A 24,093-nucleotide genomic window follows, 5' to 3' on the forward strand; every position below is an offset into this window, starting at 1 on the left:
TGAGAAGAATTTATGAAACTTTGTGATTTATTAATTAATTATTTTTATATGAAACGACAAAAAAATTAAATTAGTTATCGAATACGCTTAGAAATATCCCATATATTTGGATTTTATTGAGAATCGGATAAACACACAAATACTCCGACTTTCTGACAACATCTTTAAGAAATATAAGGTTTTCCAATAAGAGGTGTTATTTTGAATAGCCCGCTATTTCGGCAGATGTTACTTTTGAAGCTGTCATTTTTTAACATTTGACAAGTAGAAACTACGCCATTAATAAAAATGGAACGATATACGCTTCAACAACGCATTAAAATTATTAAAATTCACTTGAGTGAATCAAATGCAAATCATCTTGAGTGATGAGGCCCATTTCCACCTCGGTGGCTTCGTCAACAAGGAAAATTGTCGCATCTGGGGCTCGGAAAACCCAAGAGTTATTGTTGAAAAGCCTCTCTATCTTCAACGTGTGACTGTTTGGTGCGGTTTATGGTCCGGCGGAGTCATTGAACCTTACTTTATCGAAAATGAGACTGGAGCAACAGTTACGGTGAATGGATTGCGCTATAGAGAGATGATTAATATTTTTTTATGGCCGGAATTGGATGGTATTGATCTGGACAACGTTTACTTTCAACAAGACGGCGTTACGTGCCACACAAGCAACGAAACCACTGATCTTTTACGATTGAATATCAAAATAACACCTCTTATTGGAAAACCCTGTATAAAGGTCGAAACACATTATTAAAACCCGACGCGACCCGATGAAACGCGATGCGTGTTGAGTCGAATCAAATGTATTGTTTTCTTATGACCAGAAACACACTATGAACATCCGACGCGACGCCATGTCGGATGTTCATAGTGTGTTTCTGGTCATAAGAAAACAATACATTTGATTCGACTCAACACGCATCGCGTTTCATCGGGTCGCGTCGGGTTTTAATAATGTGTTCCCGCCTTAAAGGGCAATATGTCAGAGACCCGAAGGGTTAAATGTGGCGCTGACTCATAAAAATATATCTTCATCCCGGAAACTAAAATTTCTATTTATTCAATTTCCAAATATTGACACTTTATGATTGCGTAGTTTGTTTTAGCGACTTGTCTACAACATGGTATAATATTTATCCAATTATTCCGCCTTGCTCCAGTCTCGTTGCTTGTCGGATCAAATTATTGATGGATGATCGATCGATGATTGTTGATCGTTGATCGATGGTTGTTGATTGTTGGTCGTTGATGGTTGATCGCTGCCTTCGGGCGATGGACGGGCAGGTGCATGGCGGATCAGGTTTCAGAGTGACAGCCATTGTATACTTTTCTGATACCACCACGAACCGCTTCGATGCCAATGTTGATACGTTTATGGAAGGCTTTGGAAGTGGGTGGTTGATGGTACATGACAGCGCTGTGATTATTTTTGAATTGGATTTTTATCATGGTACAAACAGAAGTAGGAAAAATCGTTATTTTATAGGAGTAACTGCGATGAGAAATATTTAAGAACGTCAAAAAGGGGATTCAGGCGAGGAAAATTGTTCTTAAGGCGAAGCAGTACGATGTAATGCAAAATCCTGTGTTTTTGGTTTGAAAATTTGATCATTTAGATGCTTTAATTAAAATATCTTGGTCTTCGAAATAATAGACCATTTTTTATAAACCCAGAGAAAAATAACTTATGAAGCCTATAAAACTGGTTGAAAGTTCAAAATCTCTTACTTACTAACCCCTTTTCGATCATGGTTTTATTGTATAACTATCTGACGTGTACCCTGCGTTGCTAGGGGTTATTCTTAAGAGATATATACCATCGCGGATTTTTCTGTAGGCCTTTTTAAGATATACAATTCCGTAGGACATTATTTTGAGGTATCTCTTGAAGTTTAGCCAGCATTCGAAAATATTTATTTTACTACTTGATTACAAAACATCGATTTTTCTCTATGTTCTATAAATATAATATTCATGTATTATATGTATATATATAAACCTTCCGGAAAAAAAATTCTGAATGAAAGTGAAAACCCTGTCAAAATCCTTGTGTAGTTTAGAATAATTAAGCGCACAATCAGACAGACGCGGATAGCGACTTTATATTTAAGGTTAAACGCAACGCTCGTTGTATTCTACGTGTTCACAGATGGCGTTAATTAATTAATTTTGTTTAAATACGCTTTTGCAAGGTATTGCTTTACAGTATTAAGACAAATTATTTGTTTGCGCCATCATATACGCAATATGAATATGAATAAATAGTTTTGTCCATATAAAAACTCAACTCTATCGAGAAAGGCATACAGATACAATATTGGATTGAATCATCGGTAAAATATTGTATTTGTGTGCCTTTCTCGAAAGAATTAAGTCTTTAAACGAACAAAACTATTGATTCATATTCATATTGCGTATATACGGGCGCAAACAAATGATTTGTCTCAATATTGTAAAGCAATACCTTGCAAAAGCGTATTTAAACAAAATTAATTAATTAACGCCATCTGTGAACACGTAGAATACAACGAGCGTTGCGTTTAACCTTAATACTATTTTGAGATGTTTTAAATATCTTTGCCTGAACATCGCAAAATAAAATAAAAACATTTTTTGGCGTTGTTTTTTTTTCTTGCATAAATCAAAACAGGCGGCTGGTGTTAAGCGCGAATTTAAACCTTATCGCCATCTATATAAGAAGTGTTATTGTTAGCGACCCGACTCCAAATGTTACATGTCAAAAAAATACTAAAACATTCGTGAAGCAGACAAAATTGATTATCAATTAATACTTGATGATTTAACTATGGAATTATTGCATTTTCCTTCCTTGGGCTGAGGATGCGACCTTCGACGCACATCGCGGAGGCGCTGCAATGTCGCGGGGGCCCGAATAATATTCTATGTGCGCTATTGGAGTGTACTCGTTGTTGGATGTGTTCTCCTGGTACTCCTTTCTTCGTTTATTCGCTGTGCTTGTTTGAACCATCTTCGCGTTCTATTTTAAATCTTGTTCTTTATTTACACAAATAAATCAGTGAGTTAGCGATTGACCTAAATGTTTTTGCGCAATATTTCCAGCATTATTTTTATTTCTAGTTTCTTTAAAACATCTTTTTTATCAATCAGTTTGATCTTTATTTTTATTTCTAATATTGTTTTATTATTCTTTCATAAATCATGTACGACTACCATAATAAGGGCATGAACCTAGTATGATAGTTGAGAAAATCACCAAAATTGTAATCTTTTAAAATTTATAAAATAAATAAAAAATCCGCTGACCCGAATCTTCCCCTAGTTTGAATTTACGACTTTTTAATTTAATTTACTCCCTTTGTTTTACATACCTAAATATGTAAACATAATAATATTAGGTATGGTCGATTTATTTATAAGAATTTAAGAATTTACGATTGCATTCCGCCAATAAATAGGCGACGAATCGAATAATACAATAGTGCACAGTTGTTAATATTAGTAGTTATCGCGTTATTGTAAGAATTATTTTTGTTACGCTATTTTGTCACGATTGTCAATGCACAATACTTTAACAATGCGTGCGATTGGATAAATTGATTCATATTTCAACAATGTATTTTTACGTTGACTAACCTATTAACGCGGTGTAAATATTACGCGGCGCGTAATAGAACGGTGAAAAATTACTTATTACCATGGCGTTTGTCTGAAAACAGGTTCAAGACCGGCTTTACCACACCGACGTTGAACCGGCGTGTAAGAATCTAATGAGTAAGACGGTTCGAATTTATTATTTGAACTAAGTTTCATAATATTCGAATATTGTTAACGCTTTTGTTTGGTGGGCGTAAGCCTGTACGCGGTAGTACCAACATAACTGAGTGAAGAAAATACGCAGTGCCGTTAAGGCTGAGTGCGCTAAAATGAAGAAAAAAACGATTATAATTAATAATTTATAAAGCTTGACTTATTTGAGTTAGAGAAAATATCTCACGACTAATATCGGGGTTTGCTCGAGGGTCACATTTTAATTATTTCTGATGAACGCATTACTAAAATCTCAAATGCTTCTAGAGGGATCCGTACGGATGTAAGTTATTCATATTTAAGATTAATAAAACAGGACCGTACCATTAAAACATTTTATGTTAAACGGTTTGAAAATGTTGTAAAACGTTTTGCAACTATAAAATTAGCCGTAATCATTAGATTTAATTTTTCTAGACGATAAATTGGCAACTTCCCGAGGGATCCCTCTAGAAACATTTGAGATTTTAGTAATAAGTTCATCGGAAATAATGAAAATAAACCCCACGGAAAGATCGATTTTCTAGACCTGCTATGGCAAAGTCGACCGTAGGTACGTCCATTACGCCGAGCCGCGCGCTGAATATTATTTTAACGCAACTTCCATCACTTATATCGTTACGATTCCCACTTTATTGTCTCGTCTTAAGTAGCATTTCAAGAAACGCTGTGGTTTTTTTCATACCTATAACATGTTAATTACCAGAACCAGATTTGTTTTTTTTAATAATTTTAGTAGCATGATTTGCGATCTTTTTGTATCTAGTAAATTTATTTTTTCAATTCGGCAAATGTATGGAGATTATCTTCAAAAATAAGATTGTTAAGAGCTTAAAACTTGCTCTAAGGAAATGTGTTATTAATCGGTAGAAATTCGGGATGCGAGGTCTTAAGGAAGGGTGTACACCATTGATGTAGTTGTATTTAGTCAATGGTGTACACTAATGGTGTGGATATTCATTGTTCCATGGGAGTACATTAAACTACGTTATAAACGTTAATACATATATAAGGCACAGTGTTAAATATGTAGATAGCCCTTTGAAATAATCATAAAGTAGACCAGGTTGACTGATTGCAGTCGTTTTGGATACGAGAAGTCACGCCAGAAATAATATTTTTGAACATGCAACCAACATTACATACATTAAAATCAACATGCATTGCACCAAATCCGAAACGCTAATTAAATCTTGAAAAAAAAAAGTAATATAAAGAATGTGAGTTACAAAACAGTAATATAAAGAATGTGAATTACAAAATAGAATATAAGGAATGTGAGTTACAAAATGGAATATAAAGAATGTTAGTTACAAAATAGTAATATAAAGAACGTGAGTTACGAAATAGAATATAAAGAATGTGAGTTACAAATTAGAATATAAAGAATGTGAGTTACAAAATAGAATATAAAGAATGTGAGTTACAAAATAGAATATAAAGAATGTGAGTTACAAAATAGAATAAAAAGAATGTTAGTTACAAAATAGTAATATAAAGAATGTGAGTTACAAAATATTATAAGGTACAAATATTGCTATAGTAATTTATTTTTGGGTTATTATGCCGTGTTGCGCTATCTCCTTCATGAGCCAACGTTTCGGACAGCATTACAGTGTCCTTACACATCTGCCATGATGTCTGAAACGTTGGCTAAAGAAGGAAGTAGCGCAACACGGCATAATACCCCAAAAATAATATCACTATATACTTTTGGCCATGAAAATGTCATATCGTATCTAGAAATATTGTTGACCTGATAAGGGAGCCACGATTCTTACTTTGGCTGTATATAATAATATGTTATGTTTAAAATAAAATACATACTTTTTTATTTTCTTTTTATTTGTTCTGATTTGTTGATTCAGAAGGGAGATGATTGTAATTTGTATGGATTGGTAAATGCGGGTGTTTAAATTGTTTAAAGTGCACAAACTTCGTGAGGTTGCTCTACACGATGGTAGAGGTAAAAAAGATAATTAACTCTTTTAGCTATAAAATCATCGGTAGTTACGCCTATCGATCCGATATTGTAAAGTTATCGATTTCACTGTGCTAGACCCCCTGAACTGATTATTGTTTGAAGAACCGGTAAAGTTATCGATTTCACTGTGCTAGACCCCCTGAACTGATTATTGTTTGAAGAACCGGTAAAGTTATCGATTTCACTGTGCTAGACCCCCTGAACTGATTATTGTTTGAAGAACCGGTAAAGTTATCGATTTCACTGTGCTAGACCCCCTGAACTGATTATTGTTTGAAGAACCGGTAAAGTTATCGATTTCACTGTGCTAGACCACCTGAACTGATTATTGTTTGAAGAACCGGTAAAGTTATCGATTTCACTGTGCTAGACCCCCTGAACTGATTATTGTTTGAAGAACCAGTAAAGTTATCGATTTCACTGTGCTAGACCCCCTGAACTGATTATTGTTTGAAGAACCAGTAAAGTTATCGATTTCACTGTGCTAGACCCCCTGAACTGATTATTATTTGAAGAACCGGTAAATATTGACTACTACCCTGGTTTTCTACCCGTTGCCCGGGCTTCACACAGAGTTTGTTTATCTTTTTTTGGAGGTGTACTGAATTTTATTAACCTCTAAATAAACTGTAGATATTTATAAAAATCAAACAAATGCCGGCCGACTTCCAGAGTGGTTGATACCAGACCAAATCTGAATAGCCAGGCACTACCCCACCATCCTCTTCACTATCTCCTGCCCCTACCCACCACCTTCAGCCTCGACACACCCAATTGGGGATGCCATAGTTCCACTGGCTCCAGACGGTTGGGACAGTAGAATCCTGTCTTATGTTGATAAGATAACTAGATACTCTACGTATTTAATAATGTTTGTATAATTCATAGATTTTCTTCGCGGGTCATTTACGTTCAATCTCATTTTCGCGCCATTTCTTCGCTGACGTCATTCCTTGGCAAGACTACTTCGTTCTGCTCATGTCCATTTTCACTGAATGTATGGGTAAATGCATTTATGTATATTTTTACTAAATGGTTCAACATGTGTAGTTGTGTATCAACGTTTTCCATACAAATTATTTTCGTCGGAATTCGTTTCGTTTGTAAGTTGTAAACGGTCGTGTTTATAGATAAACTTCATTGATGTAGGCTTATTGAAAAAACCGTCGCTGTTAATAAAATCGTTACTGATTGTTATATTATGTACAGTTTCAAGGTTCTGTACATAAAATCACTTGTTTACAATAAATGTTTTCTTTACCTATTCTCTAATAAATATGCTAACTTGATACGAAAAAAACTAGAACCCAGAGGTCACGGGTTCAAAATCTGGTATGGACAAATAAAATGAGATGCGGACTTTTCCAGTAAGCAAATATTTTTAAATAAATAAATTATACAAAACACTACCGCAGAAACTTTGAAAAATTACGAAGAATTACTAGTCAAGGTTAACCCTAGGAAGTTTAAACAAAGGAAATACAAGTTGCAAATATAGAATAGAATTAAAAAAATTTCTTGTAAAAAAAGTATTATACAGGGTTTTCCAATAAGAGGTGTTATTTTAATATTCAATCGTAAAAGATCAATGGTTACGTTGCTTGTGTGGCACGTACCGCCGTCTTGTTGAAAGTAAACGTTTTCCAAATCAATACCATCCAATTCCGGCCATAAAAAATCATTAATCATCTCTCGATAGCGCAATCCATTCACCGTAACTGTTGCTCTAGCCTCATTTTCGAAAGTAAGGTCCAATGACTGCGCCGGACCATAAACCGCACAGTCACACGTTGAGGATAGAGAGGCTTCTCAACAATAACTCTTGGGTTTTCTGAGCCCCTGATGCGACAATTTTGCTTGTTGACGAAGCCACCGAGGTGGAAATGGGCCTCATCACTCAAGATGATTTGCATTTGATTCACTCAAGTGAATTTTAATCATTTCAATGCGTTGTTGAAGCGTGTATCGTACCATTTTTATTAATGGCGTAGTTTCTACTTGTCAAATGTCAAAAAATGACAGCTTCAAAAGTAACATTTACCGAAATAGCGGGCTATTCAAAATAACACCTCTTATTGGAAAACCCTGTATATATATTATATTATAACATTTCATTATTGAAGACAATATTAGAAATTCCTAAACGAATATTTGAAACAGAAAAATCAGAAAAAGATACGTTCACATCTAGGACTGGATTACTGGATTTACCTGTTAATTTTATCATTTATACTATCGTTTCCTTGTATATTATTTGACAATCGCAGTGACTTGATGCCCATGGACAATTCACACAGCGGTGATTATTGATTGTCCTTGATTACCGATGGGTCACGGCTCAAGAGCAAGAGTTGGAGCCACGGTACCAGCTCAATATTTTCGTCCAGCTCAAAGAGTCGACTCAATTGAACGACGGCTCAATTGAACGACGTCTCAATTGAACTACGTCTCAATTGAACGACGTCTCAATTGAACGACGCGACGTCCTAATTGAACGACGTCTCGATTGAACTGGAGCCATAAACTCAGAGCGTACGCTCAGTGTGCTCGCCTGATACGGCTCTCAGCTCCCCAGAGTAAGCATGATTCCTGGTACCGTTTTATCGAGAGTCGTACGTATACGACTCATTAAAATAGCCGCACAATTGAGCCTTGCGGTTCATGAAAGACTCATCTCTACTGGACATAGCGGAATATGACAAGATCTTACATAATCAATCCATCACTATCATTGAATACACCCACTTGGCATATTGATTTTCTGCATTAATTATGTAAGCACTTGGTCTATTAAGTCATTTCGTGTTTCAATGCCGGGGAATTTTATTATTATTTGAACGGTTTATCGCTTTTCTATTATAGAAATTCAGGCGGCACGAAGGGGGAGATACTTGCTAATGAAAGCATTCCGCAAATGACAATTCAACACACCTTTAAAAAGTGATGTAAATTTATGAAAAGTGATGAAACAAAAACTAGGTTAAATAGGTTACGTAGGAAACTAATTTTAATGACTATATCACCCTTTAAAGGTGTGTTGAATTGTCATTATGCTGAGTTATCATGGAACCATTTTAAACATTTACACGGAGAATGTTTTCCATCGGCCATGGAAAACAAAAACATTGCGTCCACACCCTAATGTTTTAATGTTTTGTGTAAATGATTGAAAAAACATTTTGTTCGCAAATAAATGTGAATAAGACAGAAATGTGTAGCATTTGCGCGGCGGCCTGTAGCGGCGCGTGGTACCGCCGCACCGAAGTGTACGTTTGACAGAACACATTGAACCGAAGGAAGAGTGCTGTAATAATATTTGCCATTATGTAACGATTTAAATTAAGTTTAGTAAAAAAATATATCGTGCACTAAATAAAATTATTGAATTCTAAATTTAAATTACATTTAATTCATAGATATATCAAATTAATTCGAAACGTCTGAAAAATTAAAAGTCAATAAATTAAACACACATTTTATTTTACATTTAAAAAATAATTGTTTTTAATTAATATTTAAATTCAAGTATCTCATCTACTCATCTTTTTGCTTTCGCTTAAAAAAGGATGTCGTTTGCGTTCAGTCATTATTAAATTATTTTTAAATTCCACCAATATTATTTTAAACTGTATTTTATTTCACGGTTTTAATTTTTTTCTAATAAAATTTAAAAAAAATAATTCCATGTACAAAATCACTTGAAGTTCACACCACTTTGTTTTGAAGTTCTCCAGCTATTATCTGACACAAGCATCAACTATTTAATTCTACGTATACATCCGCGAGCCGAACAGCCGAACTGAACCTCAACTTATGGGAAAGATACGAAGCAACCGCAAATAGCACGAAACGCCGCTTGCAGTTGATTCGTGCCTTTCCCGTAATTCGTGGTACGTTTCGCGTTTTGGTTCGCAAATGTATACGTACCCTGATATGTCTACTTCATAAAATATTTACAAAAAACTTAACTGTTTTCAACGCTTTTTTGTTGTTGCTTGAAACAAAATAAAGTAATAATTTTCAACTATTTTTGCAATAAAACTAAGTAACTAAGTTGTTTCGCAGAAATTATCGTAAAAAGAAAAACAAAATGGCACTGAATGGCCACTTGAGACAATGATACATTTGAATTTCTGCGAAACAACTGGGCCTAATTATTTCCATTATTTTTTTCTTTCGATATTTAAATCCACATTTCGTGTCCGATTATTCAAATATTACGGAATCGGATATTTATTATGTTTCGATTATACCGCATACTATGGATACGTATACTCAATGATAAAACACGGAATAGTTTTTTGGGGAAACTCAGTAAACGCCAAAGATGTTTTTATCATCCAAAAGAGGTGCCTACGAAAATGATTAATAAAGACCAATTTTTTAAAAACCTCAAACTTCTGACAGTGACGGACATATATATAATGGAGTTATGCCTGTTAGTTCGATCATCTCCAGAAAAGTTCCCACAAATAAACTCAACACATAAACACGCTACAAGGTTCACAGAAAACTTATTAATCCCAAAAGCAAACAAAACTATATTTCAAAAAGGACCACACTACTTAAATATTATTTTTTATTTACATACATTTGTTAGCATGTAATTGTTGGGTTTTGTAATATAATGTGTATTTGTTGGGTTAGCTGGAAGAAATAGGATGTAACCTATAAGCTATACCCTTTGTACTCTTTTTGTGCAATAAATATATTTTTGAATTTTGATTATGTCATATTATTATATAATATTATTTTCCCAACCACACACCCATTGATTGCGCCCTCTACTCCCAATGGCAGTATATTCCATAGCCGTGACATAATATGACCTTTGACATTACATAATATATTATTAGTCTCCTTTTCCGTCAGAGGCACGTTTACTGAGTATGTCGTGACCACCTAATATCACACTTAGTAAGTACATTACGTAGATTAATTATACACGGTGTCCAGAAACTCGTAGTTAATCTACATCACATTTGGAGTCGATTTTGTGGTATAACTTTTATTGAATTGAGTCCTCGTTTTCGAGTTAATCGAGTCAGAAGTTGTAAATTTATGAACAAATTTCGGTGGCTTAATGCAGATAAATGAGTATTGATAATTTATTAAGAATCTACAATAAAAGATATAAATTTGTTTTAGACCACTTTAATTTCAATTACACTCTACTGTGTGTAATTAAAATTAAAGTGGTCTAAAACAAATTTATATATTTTTATTGTAAATTATGACGAGCCACTGAGTAAATGCTTATTACAAATATGTATTAAGAATCTCTTTAAATTATAGATAATCCGGTTAAAAACGGGATTACTGGCCTTAACGATTGAATTAATAGGTTTCCTGATAAACTTTTAGTAAATTACAAATATATTATCGCGATGTCGGAACACGTGTTCATGAAAATCCGGATTATTTTCGCATTTTGTATGATATTATTTATTATATTTTTTATACTGATATTGTTTATAATCTTATATATATATATGAATATGAGTAATTTGCCTGTGTTACAACTGACTATCTTTGTATTTTATTCTTTTGTATTGTAGTAAGTTAAAAGTTATTCTATTGTATCTTTTGTTATATATGTCTCTGTTTTGTAGTTATATAAGTTATTCTTCTGTATCTATTTTAAATATTGTGATTTCTTGTTATATGTATGCTTTTGTAATATATTAATACTGTTAAATTGACCTGCTGACAAACTGCTTTGACAGTTTAGCGTGTGTAAAAAAAAATCCATATATTATCAAGGCAAATAAATGCACGTGTTCCGATATCAGAATTGTTTATTATACTAAAAGTTTACCAGGAAACCTGTTTATTCATTCGTAAGGCCTGCAATCCCGTTTTTAACCGGGTTACCAATAATTTGAAGAGATTCTTAATAAATTAGCAATACTCTTTTTTCTCCGTGTTATAATTTTTTATTATCAGCTGTTTCTGCCAGTGCGGCTCGTGAATTTTGGATGTATTAGAGTGCTAATATTATAAAAAGGGGCATTATTGGAGTTGTTGTAGCTGAAAAAGATTTTCTATTTTAATATTAGCACTATAGTACACCAAAAAGTCCCGAGCCGCCACTGGTTTCTGCAATCTTAATGCGTGGAAGTTTAAAATCGTAACTCTCGTAATGTTACCGAAAAAAATTTGAAAAAGTGTATAAAAATCAAAATGCTCAAATCGAAAAAAAAAGGTTTTGTGGGTACTCTATGTGATGTTAGATCCTTCAGTTTCCTGCTTGTATTTTGAATTTCCGGATACCGTGTATTAAATAGCTTGCTAAATAGATCCTTCAGTTTCCTGCTTGTATTTTGAATTTCCGGATACCGTGTATTAAATAGCTTGCATGCGGGAAAATATCTAACCACTTAAGTTTTTAATTGAATTAGCCATCGTATTAAATTTGGAAGTTCATTATTTAAACTAGTTTTCTAATTAGGAGAGTTCTCTTTCTCCCCCCAACCTAAGAAAAAATTTAATTGCTTTTTAAGCCCAATTTCTACCGATTTATAACAAGTTTCTCGTTAACTCAAAAAGTTAAAGTTAAAAGTTTTTAAGTTCGAAAAATAATGTTATTATTGAAGATAATATCGATACATTTGTTACGAAACGTTAATTATATCAAAATTCCCTCGATAGAAAAAAAATCGCGAAGAAAGCTCCGAAAGTTATTTAAAACGCGTTTTGTTCTGTTATTTAATATGTTATAGTCATGAAAAAATTCGCAGTGTATCTTTAAATGCAACTAAAGCATTTGTCGAGAGATTTTTGCTCTATTTCAAATGAATTGTGTTTTATTCAATATTTTCACCATTTTCGCTTAATTATTATCGTTTTTTTAATATTAGCGCGCTCCCTCTAACATTCGTATTTATTATCTCACTTTCAAACCATCTTTGAACGCTTACTACGGGGCCTTAATTAAAAAACTTATTCAAATTCGAAAAAAAAATCCAAGATGATTCTGAAATGGGAATTCAAGATATATACAGGGTTTTCCAATAAGAGGTGTTATTTTGATATTCAATCGTAAAAAATCAATGGTTTCGTTGCTTGTGTGGCACGTAGCGCCGTCTTGTTGAAAGTAAACGTTGTCTAGATCAATACCCTCCAATTCCGGCCATAAAAAATCATTAATCATCTCTCGATAGCGCAATCCATTCACCGTAACTGTTGCTCCAGCCTCATTTTCGAAAAAGTAAGGTCCAATGACTCCGCCGGACCATAAACCGCACCAAACAGTCACACGTTGAGGATAGAGAGGCTTTTCAACAATAACTCTTGGGTTTTCCGAGCCCCAGATGCGACAATTTTGCTTGTTGACGAAGCCACCGAGGTGGAAATGGGCCTCATCACTCAAGGTGTAGATTTGGCTCTTAAAATTTGCCTTGTCTGACTTGCCGGGTAACCGTTGCGCTCCAGTGCATCGGTCAGCTTTTTAAGTTCTGCTCCAAGTTTTGTTTCTGCGGCACAGTATCGCTTCCAAGTAAATAAGCACAAACTCGACAACCAACAATTACACATCTTCGGATCTACCGGATCTGCCCTGATGATGGACACTGCAACGCTGTCCGAAACGTCGGCTAAAGAAGGAGTTAGCGCAACACGGCATAACACCCCAAAAACAAACAACAAAAATGCTTTTGGCCGTGAAAATCTAAAAACTTACAATACATACATACTATATTTATAGAAAGTAGAGAAAAGTAGATATTTGTAATCAAGTCATATTGTAATATTTAATTATTGAAGACAATATTAGCGATTCTTATGCGAAAATTTGCCCCAGAAAGGCAAAGGTCCTGGGTTTATTTCCCAGATGCGTCCATATCTTTTTCTGTTTCAAATTTTCGCTTAAGAATCGCTAATATTGTCTTCAACAATTAAAAAAAGTTACTGTAAGCGTGTCCCTATTTCCTCTATATTTACCAAAAATAAAATAAATGCTACTCACTTTTTTTCCACCTACACTGAACGAAATTGAGTCTCATTATTTTATTTTATATGCGGTGTCATTTAAATAGTATCGTCACAGTTTTTAGTCATTAAGGACAGGTTGTTTCACAGAATTTGAACAATTCATCAAATTTAAAGTTAAAAAGTTCTATTCAAGTTCTGTTATTATTTCATCATTGGCCGATTGTTTGATAGTACTTGGATACTAACATAACTTGGATAGGACTTTCATGGAACTTGAATTTTAACTTTGAAATGTGATGAATTGTTGTGAAAATCGGTATGTACACTTAATAAATATATAAACCCTTAATCGGGCCCGCTCTTTTACAAGAAAGTCATTTACGAGAAAGTGTTTTAGGTTATAACGGTACGCCTTTATCTAGTTCCTACTTCCTAAATACTGAAAATCTAATTGTTTATCAATGAAGAAAGATTGTATGTATCTGTCTGTGGCAATATGTATTAAGAGTGGTGTTTGTTGTTTACAGGAGAGCGTGCCAATTATGTGAACATCCCTCACGTGATCGCCATGGTGGGGCTGCCGGCGCGGGGCAAGACCTACATCTCCAAGAAGCTCTCCCGCTACCTCAACTGGATAGGCATCAATACCCGGGGTGAGTCACTTCCTCATGTAGCGCCCTCATCCCCGTTCCCATAACCCTCACGTGATCGCCCGCCATGGTGGGGCTGCCGGCGCGGGGCAAGACCTACATCTCCAAGAAGCTCTCCCGCTACCTCAACTGGATAGGCATCAATACCCGGGGTGAGTCACTTCCTCATGTAGCGCCCTCATCCCCGTTCCCATAACCCTCACGTGATCGCCCGCCATGGTGGGGCTGCCGGCGCGGGGCAAGACCTACATCTCCAAGAAGCTCTCCCGCTACCTCAACTGGATAGGCATCAATACCCGGGGTGAGTCACTTCCTCATGTAGCGCCCTCATCCCCGTTCCCATAACCCTCACGTGATCGCCCGCCATGGTGGGGCTGCCGGCGCGGGGCAAGACCTACATCTCCAAGAAGCTCTCCCGCTACCTCAACTGGATAGGCATCAATACCCGGGGTGAGTCACTTCCTCATGTAGCGCCCTCATCCCCGTTCCCATAACCCTCACGTGATCGCCCGCCATGGTGGGGCTGCCGGCGCGGGGCAAGACCTACATCTCCAAGAAGCTCTCCCGCTACCTCAACTGGATAGGCATCAATACCCGGGGTGAGTCACTTCCTCATGTAGCGCCCTCATCCCCGTTCCCATAACCCTCACGTGATCGCCCGCCATGGTGGGGCTGCCGGCGCGGGGCAAGACCTACATCTCCAAGAAGCTCTCCCGCTACCTCAACTGGATAGGCATCAATACCCGGGGTGAGTCACTTCCTCATGTAGCGCCCTCATCCCCGTTCCCATAACCCTCACGTGATCGCCATGGTGGGGCTGCCGGCGCGGGGCAAGACCTACATCTCCAAGAAGCTCTCCCGCTACCTCAACTGGATAGGCATCAATACCCGGGGTGAGTCACTTCCTCATGTAGCGCCCTCATCCCCGTTCCCATAACCCTCACGTGATCGCCCGCCATGGTGGGGCTGCCGGCGCGGGGCAAGACCTACATCTCCAAGAAGCTCTCCCGCTACCTCAACTGGATAGGCATCAATACCCGGGGTGAGTCACTTCCTCATGTAGCGCCCTCATCCCCGTTCCCATAACCCTCACGTGATCGCCCGCCATGGTGGGGCTGCCGGCGCGGGGCAAGACCTACATCTCCAAGAAGCTCTCCCGCTACCTCAACTGGATAGGCATCAATACCCGGGGTGAGTCACTTCCTCATGTAGCGCCCTCATCCCCGTTCCCATAACCCTCACGTGATCGCCCGCCATGGTGGGGCTGCCGGCGCGGGGCAAGACCTACATCTCCAAGAAGCTCTCCCGCTACCTCAACTGGATAGGCATCAATACCCGGGGTGAGTCACTTCCTCATGTAGCGCCCTCATCCCCGTTCCCATAACCCTCACGTGATCGCCCGCCATGGTGGGGCTGCCGGCGCGGGGCAAGACCTACATCTCCAAGAAGCTCTCCCGCTACCTCAACTGGATAGGCATCAATACCCGGGGTGAGTCACTTCCTCATGTAGCGTCCTCAGCCCCGTTCCCATAACCCAGCAGAGAAAGGATTAATGGCACTAATCCGATCTAGCCACCAATCTCAAAGAAAACTTTTGATAATGATAGCATCTTTCACCTGAATCGAATTGCAAATTTACTGTGTAATTTATTTAATTGAGAATTATGAGATACAGAATCCCCAATTGGGGTATGTTGGGAGGGAAAAGAGATGGGGAAGAGAAAAGTGGGGGACTTCCTTACACTTACATTTCAAGCAACGTTTCAATATTGAGTGGTGGTCTTACACCAGGACGATACTGAGAGTATCTACCACTCTGTAACGTTCCGCAAGTATACTTTATAATAAATTAAATGAATAAATTGTGAAATAACACAAATTAATCAATTTACTGGTGCACGCCGTGATTTGAACCCGCGACCTTCGGGTTTCTAGTCGACAGTCTTACCCCTCGACCACGGAGGCCGTCATCTCTCTTCCCACCGGAATGACCATTGGCAAGTTAGTCGCGCAGGCTCGAAGATATAACAGTCTATGCTGTCGGTGACGGAGATAACCATCGGGAACATATGAATGAAAACTCTCCATAATATCCGAGTTTTGAAGCCATCCACGATCGGATTGAAGAAATGTGTAGCAATGACCCGTAGATGGTTCATTCCCAGCATGCCCAAGAGAAATTCAATAGAATAAGTACAGAGGAAAAACTCTTTCTGCTCTGCAACGTATATACCCTTCGATAATATCCATCTAGCCTAAACAAAATTGACATAATGACTTATGCAATGTGATGGCTTTCTTTCTGTATATCCAGTTTTTAGTCCGATTTCTGATAGACTCAATTCGAGATTATTTTTTAATCATCTAAACTTATGGCAATGCTGTTGTATTTTCAGTATTCAACCTGGGTGAGTACCGGCGGCACGTGACCACGGCGTACAAGAGTCATGACTTCTTCCGCCACGACAACATGGAGGCCATGGCCATCCGGACGCAGTGCGCCATGGACGCCCTGGATGACGTCTGCCAGTGGCTCGAGGGCGGAGGCGAAGTAGCGGTGAGTCCTTACTTTAACTAATAGGTTTCTGAGAACAGAATCGTTAAAGGGAAGGAGATGGAGGAAAAGAGGAAGATTAAATTAGATTAGATTAAATTCTTATAAAAGTTTTTACTAGATCACCATGAAAATTAAGATGAAAAATAGCTCCTAACCTCAAAGGTTGGGAACCCTTCATTTGCACCATGCTCATTTCCTCGGTGAAATAATATTTGTTGGTTTAATTCTGAATTCTCGGGGTTTTATCTTTTGGTCAAAATTTGGCGTCAGCGGGCAGAATTGGGTGGTCTGTTTAATATATTCCCCTATCTTAACAAACGGATTGCAAACTTTAGGGCGCAGGAGTCAGGTAGAAATTCTGTCCTTGTTCTACCGGTATTTCTATGGAAGATGCTCCAAGGAACTAGCTTCATTGATCCCTTCAGCACTGGTGCATGGTCAGAAAACATGAGAACGGGTCGTTTCTACGACTCCTTCTTAAGTTTAACAGCTCGGCTGTGGAACGATTTGCCGGCATCTGTGTTTCCTCCCTTCTCCAACATTGGTCTCTTCAAGACCCAAGTTCACTCCTTCCTCTCCTCAAAAAGACCCTCCACACAACATCCCCAAAGAGACATAGGCCCTTAAGGAAATTATTTTCCTCAAGGCCTCCTGTGTGGAGTTCATATAAAAAAAGTCTACAATCAAGGCTATGCTTTGAAATCAATCAAAACCACCAAGTACCAATATAACTTAGTACATAATAGGGGGTAGGCTCTCGACCAGTGGTGGCTCGTATTTGTGTATTTGAATTATTGATGTTGTTTAGTCCAAAACGATTTTTTATTGTATGAAAATTTCAGTATGTTTTGATTTCCTGAAAGTCTTCATGCAAAAAACAGAAATTTGTAAAAAAAAAAGAAAACCAATTCAGCTACAACAACATCAATAATTTCATTTTTGTAACGTTAGCACTCTACTACACACATAAGTTGCGAGTCGCCACTTTTTTTTTATTTTTTTTATAGTGAATACCTCACAAGAGTCCCAACTGCTCCCGTCTGGAGCCAGTGAGACTATGGCATCCCCAATTGGGGGATGTTGTGAGGCTGAAGGTAAGTGGGGAAGGGAAAGAGGAAGGTGGGGAAGTACCTGGCTATTCAGATCTAGTCACTAAACACGGCTAAAGCCATTTGGAGCAACATTTCAATTCTGAATGGTGGTCTTACACCAGGGCGATACTGGTAGTATCTTCCACTCTGGAACGTGCCGCAAATATACTATATATTATTTTAATTAATTAATTGTGAAATAACACAAATTAATCAAATAAAATTTATTTGCGCACGCCGGGTTCGAACCCGCGACCTTCGGAATGGCAGTCCAATGCGTTACCACTGGACTATGCCGGCCGTTACTCTAGACTAGCAATTCGAAGGTAGCGAGTTCAAATCCCTGCGTGCGCAAGTGAATTTTATTTGATGAATTTGTGTTATTTCATAATTTATTCATTTAAAATAATATATGATATACTTGCGGCACGTACCAGAGTGGAAGATATCCTCAGTATTGCCCTGGTGTAAGATCACCTTTCAGAATTGAAACGTTGCTTGAAATGGCTTTGGCCGTGTTTGGTCCACCACCAGATCTGAATATCCAGGTACTTCTCCACCTTTTTCTTCACCATCTCCTTCCCCTCCCCACTACCCTCAGCGAACAACAACAAAACAGCCCAATTGAGGATGGCATAGTCTCACTAGCTCCAGACAATTTGGATTTGGATTCAAAACTAACCTAACCAACCATCACGCCGTTTCCCCGCAGGGGTAGGCAGAGAGGACGGACCGCCAAACAACTCGGTCTTGGCACACACTCCTTGCCTCATTCACATTCATACATCGTCTCATACATACTCTTCTATTATTCTGACTCTTGACATGGCCCGACTCGAGTATCTGATTCACTTGATCGTGCCATGTCTTCCTCGGGCGTCCCCGACTTCTGCTACCATTCACATTTGCATCATATATCCTCCTTACACTCCTATCTTCGCTCATTCGCTCTACATGCCCAAACCATCTAAGCGTCCCTTTCTTAATCTTACTCATTACGCTTACATCAGCCTTGCACTCTTTGCGGATCTCCACATTCCTCACACGATCAAACATGGTTTTACCACACATACGCCTCAGGGATCTCATTTCAACAGCATTTAATCTACTTTCATCCTTTCTTTGCCAGTTCCATGCCTCACTTCCATACATCAAGGTAGGTACCAGCACTCCGTTGTGGACTGCTAACTTCGCTTCTTTGGACAATTTTTTGTTAGCGCCTACGGCGTTTAGTCCTCCATTAACGGAATTACCTGCATTTACCCTTCTTTCGATATCTCTGTCAGCCTTCCCATCTCTCGTAAACATACTTCCTAAATACACAAACTCATCCACCTGCTCCAAGTATTCCCCATTCACAATTATATTGCACACTGTTTTCGTACTCTCTCTTTCAAACACCATTACTTTAGACTTACTTACATTCATCATTAACTCATTCTTCATGCATACTTCGTTCATCCTAGACACGAGAGACTGTAGATCATCTATACTATTAGCAATCAGCACCGCATCATCAGCATACAACAGGCAACATACTTTCAAATTATTCAAATTCGCGCCCAATCCCACCTCTTTCAATTCTTGCATACAATTATCCATGTATAGATTGAATAACCACGGTGACATTACGCAGCCTTGTTTAACACCTTTTGTGATATCAAACCACCCCGTAAAACCACCGTTTACCCTAACACATGCAACGCTTCCCTCATACAGAGACGCAATTGCCTGAATCAGATTCGTATTCACTCCATACTTGGACAACACCTTCCATAGCTTTTTCCTGTCGACTCGGTCGTATGCTTTTTGTAAATCTACAAAGGCACAGAAAAGTTTCTGGTTTTTTGCCAGAAACTTCTCAGTGAGCATACGCAATGAGAAGATCTGGTCCATGCACCCCCTTCCACTCATGAAAGCACCTTGCACATCCCATATTTTATCCTTTGTTTCCTTTCTTACTCTTTCAATCAAAATTCTACCATACAGCTTGCCAACTGAACTAAGCAGGCTAATAGCCCTATGATTCCCACATTCCATACGTGACCCTTTACCTTTGTATAATGGCATGATCACAGCCCTTCTCCAATCTAAAGGCGTGTAACCCTCCTTTAAACATTGGTTAAAAAGATTGCACAACCATGTGAGAATTACACGGCTACCTCCTTTAAAATATTCAGCAGCAATATTGTCAAACCCAACAGCCTTACCATTCTTCATACATTTAATCGAGCTTTCTATCTCATCCATGCTAATTTCGGTAACATTCACTCCATCGTCATTCATAACTGATTCGCCACTGGAATCACTGTCATTCACTTCGCTTTCGAAGACTTCCTCGAAATAATTCATCCATCTCTCTTTTATTTTTTCCTCATTCGTCAACATTTTTCCATCTTTTGATTTTATCACTTTCATGCTTCCGTTTTCTGGGCCACTCCGGGACCTTTTGACTTCTTTCCAAAACAACTTAATGTTTTCTTGGAAATGGTTTGTCATTTTCATTCCTTCTTCCTCTTCCAGGCGTTTCTTTCGTTCTTTCACTCCAACTCTTACTTTTTTCTTACATTCCTTATATACTTCTTTCGCTCGATACTTCTCTTCGCTGGAAGCACTGCCAGCCGCAATCAGACACAACCATGCTTTCTTCTTTTCTGAGACCAGTGCTTTAATCTCATCATCCCACCATGCATCACCTTTCTTCCTACCTTGCGTACTTATTCCACAAACCTCCCTAGCAGATTCACAAAGACACACTTTTATGTGGTTCCATGTTTCGTCTATGCTTAGACCATCCATTTCCTTCGCATTCAATCTTATCTCTGCACAATTCACATACTTACTTCTCACATTATCGTTTTGCAGTTTTTCTATTTTGACTCTTGTCGGAGCTGGTACCGTTTTCACTTTAGAGCGCCAACCGCGAAAGAGGTTTACTCTCGACACTACAAGAAAGTGGTCAGTTTCGACCTCAGCCCCTCTGAAAACTCTTGTGTCCTCGGTAACAGCTCTCAACCTAGAGTCAATTACTACAAAATCAATAATTGACCTCTCATTTCCTCTTTCCCACGTATATTGGTGGATACCTTTATGATCGAAGAAAGTATTCGACACAAACAGGTTCCACTCTAAACATACTTCAAGCATTCTGTTCCCGTTGTCATTCGTTCTTTTATCCCCAAACATACCTAAGACCGAATCAAATCCGTCACGTCTAATTCCCACCCACCCATTCAAATCGCCTGCCATTATAATCCTTTCGTTCATATTTTTTAGTCTCATTACAACATTCACACCAGTCCAAAAATCATCTTTCACTTCATCGCTTTCAGAATTAACAGGGGCGTAGCAAATAACAAGAAACACCCTTGTCAAACCGATTTTAAATCTGATCCACATTATTCTCGGACTTACACATTCATACTGCAACATACATTCAATCATTCTGGGAGACAGTAGCGCTGCAACACCTTGACAAGCCCTCTCCGTATCTGGTCTCCCAGACCAAATGACGAGCCTATCATTATGCTGCATTGTACCGCTACCTTTTTTCATACTCTCTGTTATACAAAGTACGTCCAAACATTTGCTCACCATAGTATCACACAGTTCGTTCATCTTTCTTTCCATTCCTCCTCTAATGTTCCATGTACCAATTCGACATTGATCACGTTCCGTCCTGGATTCACATTAAGAATATTCCTTGTGCTAGTGTCATTAGTTACCAAAGATGCTGCCAATGAATCAAACTGACGCACATCCTGTGTACTGTTCAGTGTTCATTCATGGCAACGCAAATACAATTGTGACAATGTGTTTTGTTTTGAAGTCCTCTGGTCTTGAAATAGCTGCTCCTTTTGGCACTGGAGCATCTGACAGCTGAACTAAACCGAATGCCAAGAATGTCTCCTGAATGTATTTTTTATTTAGTTGACATTTACTTTCACGCAATGATAATAGTTCAACAACTTGACTTACGCGGTTTGCATCTAATTAATGTTTAAAATGAACCTGTATATGTTATATACAGAGATGTACTTTATTTCAAATAAATCCATTTCAAATGGAAATGCAAAATGGGTATTTTCCATTTTGCATTTTAAATGCTTTTCTAAAAACCATTTTGCATTTTAAATGGTTTTCTCAATGCATTTTCCATTTTAAATGCTTTTTTGCAACATTCTTCCTACTATCTCCACTCATCTTTTTTTCATAAGTCCCAAATATCAGTCGGTCCTCAACCTCGCTATGAGAGATAATTTACATTTGTCAAGTTGCTCCCTGGTAGGAGCCCTGGCAATTGAGTGATAACATTACAAAAAATACTGATTCAAATACTGAACATGGGGCCATGACGCTGTAATATTAAATGTTAGATAGCAGTTTCTATATTTTTACGTTGGCAACATTTGTCCCGTGCAAATTTTTTGTGGTTCATAATCCATAGTCGTGGCATTTTTTGATTTACCATCATGTAATATGTTTGTTCTACATTGATGTACATTGTTAAATGACAAAACTGTTTAAAAATTCTAGAATTATTTTAATTGTTTGACCTGAGAAACCATTTTGCATTTGAAATGCTTTTGTAAAAACCATTTTACATTTTGCATTTTCAAATGGAAAAGTTTTGACCCATTTCCATTTTGCATTTCAAATGGTTTTGGGTACCCATTTTTCACATCTCTGGTTATATATATATAGTATATCCATTCTGAGATTTGAAGCCTTATTTCAGAACTAGCCTGTGGCATCTAGTTCTACACTGTAGTATTTTCTTTTTCCGCTCTTCTGCAAATACAGTCTGTGTCCAATGGATTTTTTATCTAAGAAAAATTGCATTTTTAAGTATAGTTTTAACCTTTCATGCTAATTTGTTTGCCTTTGGGAACAGCTCATGTGGTCTCATGGAAATCGTTGTGTCTGTCATGGTTATAAATATGAAGTAAACGAGTTAGAAAGAGAAAACGTAACGCTTTATATTCAAATCTAAAAGTTAACCACGGAAGAATTAGAATGTACATCTCTATGAAACCAAAGGTTCCGACCACAATTTGAAAAAAATTTATGAAACTTGGTGAGCCATTCGTAAAACAAAAAATTTTTATATTTCAAAAATAAAATGTTTATTTCTAATAATACAATCTGAAAGTGTATTTCATCACCTTTCAAAAACAGTTTTTTTGCTTTCTAATATATTCAGAATTATTCCATTTATTTGGATTTTATTGCAAAGCGGAAATACTCCCACCTTCTGACAGAATATACCAGAGCCCTGAGGGTTTAAAGTTCTGTGAAGAGTACCGTTGAGGTAATAAATCACAAATATCACTATAGAAATTGGCCAAGTATTACCACCCAGATGACTAACAATACAATGAATTGAATTGCTAATTAATTATTCACGTTACAATTGATTTACCGCTATAACATTCTCCTCTACGTAGCTCCAGACCTAGCCTATCAATTTTGATTTACATATTAATATATGCAATTTCTAAGTTAATCAATTACATTACGCCACCAACCCGAATGACAATCAACACAATACCGTTCCATTTTAACCCGTCCGTTTAAAAAATAGATTCGAATTTCGACAATGAATTTTAATTTATTAATTGGAGCCGGTTGGTTAGCAGTTTACACCATGTGGACACGTCACGAAATCTATTTCAGTTTGTTGTATATTTTCCCAGTCAAATATCTCTGGGCCATTATGCAAATAGTTTTGCGGGAACTGGTTTGAGGCAGTTTTTCTGCGTAGTAAACCGACTCTACCATTGTTTGTTTGTGCCCGCAACACACAACACGCGTTACTATTATGCAACACTCTGCATTCTTCGCTGATTCAAAATCAAATTTTTTTTTTTTATTACGAATCTATTTATGTATTAGATGTTTATTTTTTTATTAAATGTCTATTTTGCACTATCTATAAAAGGGGTGACAGATTACTCTATAAGTTCAAAGCGTTTTATATAACTCCATATTGTTCACCATACAATCCCATACAGACGATGTGCTAAAGTGTCGTGGCGACGATATGCTCTGAGATCTGCTAGCCAGGCTATATTTGAAAATTATGCG

General features: G+C 37.5%; 1 protein-coding gene across 3 annotated transcripts in view; it reads left to right on the forward strand.

Annotated features, from left to right (window-relative positions):
- The window catches only part of Pfrx (6-phosphofructo-2-kinase/fructose-2,6-biphosphatase), a 141,301-nt gene that overhangs the window by 100,966 nt on the left and 16,242 nt on the right, over positions 1–24,093 (forward strand). For 2 of the 3 annotated variants that reach the window (XM_089636439.1, XM_089636440.1), the window contains exons 1-2: positions 15,765–15,847; positions 16,755–16,915. In XM_089636439.1, coding sequence (XP_089492565.1) covers positions 16,829–16,915 — 87 coding nt within the window. In that variant the 5' untranslated portion in view covers positions 15,765–15,847; positions 16,755–16,828. Of the gene's footprint in view, positions 1–14,235; positions 14,362–15,764; positions 15,848–16,754; positions 16,916–24,093 lie in introns of those variants that run through there. The other variant, XM_089636441.1, reaches the window with a different exon arrangement.

This window comes from Hesperophylax consimilis, chromosome 10 (genome assembly GCF_061612785.1).
Source record: "Hesperophylax consimilis isolate HC1 chromosome 10, BYU_Hcon_1.0, whole genome shotgun sequence".
Lineage (NCBI taxonomy): Eukaryota > Metazoa > Arthropoda > Insecta > Trichoptera > Limnephilidae > Hesperophylax > Hesperophylax consimilis.